The following is a 6011-nucleotide window of genomic DNA, read 5'->3' as shown; positions in this document are numbered from 1 at the left end:
TGTTATAAAGCAGAAACTAACACACCATTGTAAAGCAATTATACTCCAATAAAAATGTTAAAAAAAAAGTGGTTTATCAGAATCACCAATTTGCTAAAATGCAGATTCCCTTACTCCCCTTTCCCTACCCACCCACCCCATCAGACACTGATTCAGAAGATCTGGAGTGGGACCTGGGAATCTGCAAGATGATTCTGATGCAAATTGTCTGAAAATCATGTTTTAAGAAATAGTGGGGAAAATGATTCACAAAATCCCTTCCTCCTGCAATATTTTATGATAGAAACAATTTTATCTGACTTACCAACTTTTCACTCGTCTCCTTTAAGTCCTTAAGCTGGTATGGGCTGCTTTGTCCAGAATTACTTTTGACTCGTAGATCTGAAATTTTAAAGGTGCCATGATAATACTCCATTTTCTGGCCTATGATGAAAAGAAAAAGTAGGAAATTAAGTGGTTTGAGGGTAGATTTTGGGATCTAAGGCCCAACTATAACGGGGCTAATATGAAGTCTTGAATATATCTCTGAGACTTTAATTTAGTTTAATAATAAATATAATAAAAATAATGATTAATGTTGTATATTAATAATAGTAGGTGGTATTTATTCAGTGCCTACTCTGTGCTAAGCTCTGTTCTGGGCACTTTATATGTATTAATTCATTTGACTGTCACTAAGCTCTCTAAGACTGGCATCACCTTCATTTTACAGATGAAGAAAGTGAGGCAGGAGGCATTAAGTAACTTGCTCTGTGCTATACAACTAGTTAGTGGCCTCTCCAAGTTTAAACCCAGACAAGTGTGGCTCTAGAGCTGGAATATTTAATTACTGTATTGCTTCTTGCTGCAGTGAAATGTATACCACCTTGTACTCTACTGGAAGTAGAGGTAATAAGTGTTCTTGTAAATTTTGGTTTTTAATGCAAGAGCCAGGCACACTAAGAAAGGTGTGAAAAGAAAGGCAGGGAAAAAACTGCCTGAGGTTGGAGGTGAGAACAGTGTGTAAAAGGGATGAATCAATCAGATGTCTGCTCGTCTCTCAGGAAAGGTTATAAAAAACAGAGCAGTGGAGGAATGTGGTAATCTTAGGAGTATGGCCCTGGTGGGGCAAGAAATCTACAAAGAGTTAAAGATAGAAAATGGAGCAACCACAGAAGCACATCTCTCCTTGGGAAGCTGTGGATCTAGGAAAGAAAGAGGACCTCAGGATGATCTATCTCCTAGGGACATCTCTGGACTCTGTAGTGCTTTTTTGGTCCCCTCGATTACTAATTTATATAGTCCATTTGTAATTGAACCCTCTACTCATAGTAAAGGGGCTTCTATTCATTAAATTAGCTGACCTGAGAATCTTTTGCCATTGGTGTAAACTACAGATGGGGTCGTTATATGGGCCCTTTAAAGCTCCTAAAAGAATCTTCACTCCCCCATCAAGTCTGAGGAAAGAGACAACAGATAAGTCCATTCAAGTAAGTCCCCTGAACTAGTTGTCTTATCACATACATCTGTGTGAGATTGACATTGTGGACGTTTGTCAAAAATGTAAATGGTTTGCACTCTAGAGTGATGCAATATAAAAAGAGAATTCTGCAGTGAATTTTTGTGGGATTATAAATATATCAGGCAATAGAAAAATAATCTGATATTGTTTTGGAAAGAGTAAAATGTTTTCTCTAAAAATAAGTAATAATACTGTATCATATTTATACTTTACCAATAATTTTAAAATTCATTATTTCATTGGACATGTGCTTTTCTTTTTTCCCTAGAAACGTTAGTGGGCAGAAAATGCTGAGTAAAAGAGCCAATTTTAATAACTAATTCATCATAATTTTTCACTTGCATATACATGAATGATTAGAGTTTATTGTGATTACTAGTAAATTTTAGACAATTACTAATTTGGTCTTTTGTATAGATTCTGAAAAGAATACTAGATTGTGAGCTCCAAGGAGGTGGGAAATTTATCTGCTTTGCTTATTAATGCTGTTTCTTGAGTGCCCTGAAAAGTACTTGGACATACTAAACATTCAGTAGTTATTTGTCGATGAAATGACTGAATAAATTAAAAAATTAAAAATGTGGACATTTACTGGTGAAAGTACATTATTTTTGGATGGAAATAAATTTACATTTATTCAAATGAAGCTTTACAGAAAACTGAAATCAAACTGAGCAAAATCCACAATTTTACCTACCAGAGACTAAGAAGTGAGCCAGAAGACCAGGGGCCACAGTTACCACTGCCAGTAATAATACAATAAGAGCAATCATCCATGGTTTGAAACCTCTGCTTTGGGTGCCAAATCCTACCGAGCTGCAAAAAGGAAAACTCACCAGTTAACTCTCATGTTGTAATGGTTACAGGCTTTCTGCTACTTCTTGGATGAGTGCACGTTGCTTTAGCCCACCTTTCCCAGCAAGAAGACATTTGTCTTCAATTTTGGTCAAGGTCATCTCGGCATGAAGGGAGGTATTAAAAAGATCAGTATCTGGGAATCCAAGCTATTGCTCCTGGTTTCTATTTCTAGAGGCATTGGTTGGATCTCTGTGGTGGCCACTCCTGACTTCTCTTAGCAGTGTGGTCCAAAGTAGCACATGTGCTTGAAAAAGAACCATTCCTTCTTTCTCCAACAATTTCTTAAAAAAAAAAAAATCTCTTTTATCTATCCTTTTAAAGTTTACAAAGTGATTTCAAATGTATTGTCTCATTTATTCTTTATCTTTCATTTTTAACTGTTACGAAATTTTTCAGACACAGAAATTTAGAAAGAATGGTATAGTAGAACACCCCTATATTCATCACATCATTGTCAGTTAACATTTTTGCTATAATGGCTTTATTCATTATTTTCTGCTGTATTTTAATGTAAAATAGGACTTCATGAGTTTTTACCAAATCATTATTATAAGCAATTAGGATATTTACAATATAACCACAATACCATAACACTCTTAAAAAATTAACAGTATTTCTCTAATCTTTTTATCTTCTAATACAAAATCCATCTTCAGATTTCTTTTATTGTCCCTCTTTACAGATGGATTGTACAAATCAAGGACCTCATAGTACCTTGGTTGTTATGTCTTTTAAGTCTTTTTTAATATAAAAGAGTCCAGCTTGCTTTTTAATTTTTAATGTCATTGACTTGTTGAAGAGATCAAGCCAGTTTTTCTTTAGAATGTCCACCTTCTGGACTTGTCTGAATGCTTTCTTGTGATCTCATTTAACTTGTTCTATCCCCCTCATTTCTTTTTTTTTTTTTTTTTTTTTGTGGTATGCGGGCCTCCCTCTGCTGCGGCCTCTCCCGTTGCGGAGCACAGGCTCCGGACGCGCAGCCGGGGCGCGAACCCGGTTCCCCTGCATCGGCAGGCGGACGCGCAACAACTGCGCCAACAGGGAAGCCCCAGCCCCTCATTTCTTATAAGCTTAAATTTAGATCTAAAGATTTGATTAGATTTAAATTCGTTTGGCAAAAATGCTTCAAAAGTGATGCTATATACTTTATATTGCATCACCTCTGGATTAGAGGAAATTTCCACAGTTTAGGAGAAAAAAAGTAACTCTTTGCTCTTTCTCTAGTTATGCTCAACAATAGTGATAATCACATTGTAGTAACTGTTTATTTTCAAGTATATTAACCTATACTTAACAGTGAACTCAATGGGTTAAACTAGTCATGTTCATCTTTTTATCATTAAGACCTAATAAGGTGCCTGGTACAGAGTAGGAATTTTATAAAACCATGAGAATCAGGCAGGTATTACACCAACCTTACATATAAAACAACAGAGGCTGAGAGAGAAGATGCCTTATTTGTTAGAGCCAGGAGACTTAAAAGGGCCCAGGTCATCTAACTCATTTTCTAGTGCTCCTTCTCTGCAGCTTGCCATTGTAGTCAATTTATCCCTTTCATTAGAATTTATCTTTTTGTGTGTGTATTGAAAAGCTAAATTCTTTGGGGGCAGAGGTATTTTTCATGTTTCACAAGATTTAGTGCATTGATTTACTCTAAGTAGACTTTTAATAAATATTGATTGATTTACAGGAATTTTTTTTAATATAAAATACTTTTATACATAAATGCCAGCATGAAAGATATAAACTGTTTGGACCTAAATAGTTAAGAAGGTAATAGTTTTGGCATAAGTAATACATTTAGCCAATAAACTACTTAATCCTATATGAATAAACTTTCAACTTAATATCAACTTTTATGAATGTGAACAAGCAATGCATGAAAGCAAATATGCATCATCAACCTCCCATTCTGGAGAGGTCCTAGTAGTGATTTGCATAATATCACTTCAGATTTGAAAAAAATATGCTTAGTAAAGCCTTTGGAATCTAGCCTGTTTGTAGGTAGAGATGCTCAAGCATTCTTTTCCTGCTTTACCTGCACCCATAAAACAAACACTGGTATATTAATCTTCTGTTGCTTGCTGTGTAACAAATTACCACTAGTGAAACTTGAGAGACCTGAATTCTGTTGTGTATGGAAAATACTGACAATGCACATTGACTGATATAGAAGAATCTAGACAACAGGCTGTCGAAAGGCAGTTTTTGATGGACAAGACCTAAGGTTCCAGAACATAAAAACAACAAACAGGAGGAGCTTCAAGATGGCGGAAGAGTAAGACGTGGAGATCACATTCCTCCCCACAAATACATCAGAAATACATCTACATGTGGAACAACTCCTACAGAACACCTACTGAACGCTGGCAGAAGACCTCAGACCTCCCAAAAGGCAAGAAACCCCATGTATCTGGGTAGGGTAAAAGAAAAAAGAAAAAAAAAGAGACAAAGAATAGGGACGGGACCTGCAACAGTGGGAGGGAGCTGTGAAGGAGGAAAAGCTTCCACACACTAGGAAGCCCCTTTGCGAGCGGAGACTGCGGGTGGCGGAGGGGGGAGCTTCGGAGCCGCGGAGGAGAGCGCAGCCACAGGGGTGCGAAGGGAAAAGCGGAGAGATTCCCGCACAGAGGATCGCTGCCAACCAGCACTCACCAGCCGGAGAGGCTTGTCTGCTCACCCGCTGGGGCGGGTGGGGGCTGGGAGCTGAGACTCGGGCTTCGGTCGGATCCCAGGGAGAGGACTGGGGTTGGCAGAGTGAACACAGCCTGAAGGGGCCTACTGCACCACAGCTAGCCAGGAGGGAGTCCGGGAAAAAGCCTAGAGCTGCCGAAGAGGCAAGGGACTTTTTCTTGTCCCTTTTGTTTCCTGGTGCGCGAGAAGAGGGAATTAAAAACGCAGCGTAAAGGAGCTCCAGAGAGGGGCGCGAGCCACGGCTATCAGTGTGGACCCCAGAGACGGGCATGAGACGCTAAAGCTGCTGCTGTAGCCACCAAAAGCCTGTGTGCAAGCACAGGTCACTATCCACACCGTCCCTCCCGGCAGCCTGTGCAGCCCGCCACTGCCAGGGTCCCGAGATCCAGGGACAACTTACCCGGGAGAACGCACGGGGCGCCTAAGGCTGGTGCAATGTCACGCTGGCCTCTGCTGCTGCAGGCTCGCCCCGCACTCCGTACTCCTCCCTCCCCCCGGCCTGAGTGAGCCAGTGCCCCTGAATCAGCTGCTCCTTTTACCCCATCCTGTCTGAGTGAAGAACAGATGCCCTCAGCCGACCTACGTGCAGAGGCGGGGCCAAATCCAAGGCTAAACCTCGGGAGCTGTGCAAACAAAGAAGAGAAAAGGAAATTTCTCCCAGCAGCCTCAGGAGCAGCGGATTAAAGCAAAGAAAGACAACTACAGGCCAATATCACTGATGAACATAGATGCAAAAATCCTCAGCAAAATACTAGCAAACAGAATCCAGCAGCACAGTAAAAGGATCATACACCATGAGCACGATGGGTTTATACCAGGAATGCAAGGATTCTTCAGTATACGCAAATCAATCAACGTGATTCACCATATTAACAAATTGAAGGAGAAAAGCCATATGATCATCTCAATAGATGCAGAGAAAGCTTTCGACAAAATTCAACACCCATTTATGATAAAA

The 6011-nt window shown here is 39.8% G+C and overlaps 1 protein-coding gene across 4 annotated transcripts in view; it reads right to left on the bottom strand.

Moving 5' to 3' along the window:
• TMPRSS11A (transmembrane serine protease 11A) overlaps positions 1-6011 on the bottom strand; it is a 53796-nt gene that overhangs the window by 32621 nt on the left and 15164 nt on the right. For 3 of the 4 annotated variants that reach the window (XM_007122163.4, XM_007122164.4, XM_055085944.1), the window contains 2 exons: positions 2199-2317; positions 305-423 (listed from right to left, as the gene is read on the bottom strand). In XM_007122163.4, coding sequence (XP_007122225.2) covers positions 305-423; positions 2199-2317 — 238 coding nt within the window. The remainder of the gene's footprint in view (positions 1-304; positions 424-2198; positions 2318-6011) is intronic. The other variant, XM_055085945.1, reaches the window with a different exon arrangement.

The sequence above is a fragment of the Physeter macrocephalus genome, chromosome 7 (assembly GCF_002837175.3).
Source record: "Physeter macrocephalus isolate SW-GA chromosome 7, ASM283717v5, whole genome shotgun sequence".
In the NCBI taxonomy this organism is placed as follows: domain Eukaryota; kingdom Metazoa; phylum Chordata; class Mammalia; order Artiodactyla; family Physeteridae; genus Physeter; species Physeter macrocephalus.
The sequence above is the reverse complement of the archived record's forward strand: the minus strand, read 5'-3'. Positions and strand labels throughout refer to the sequence as shown.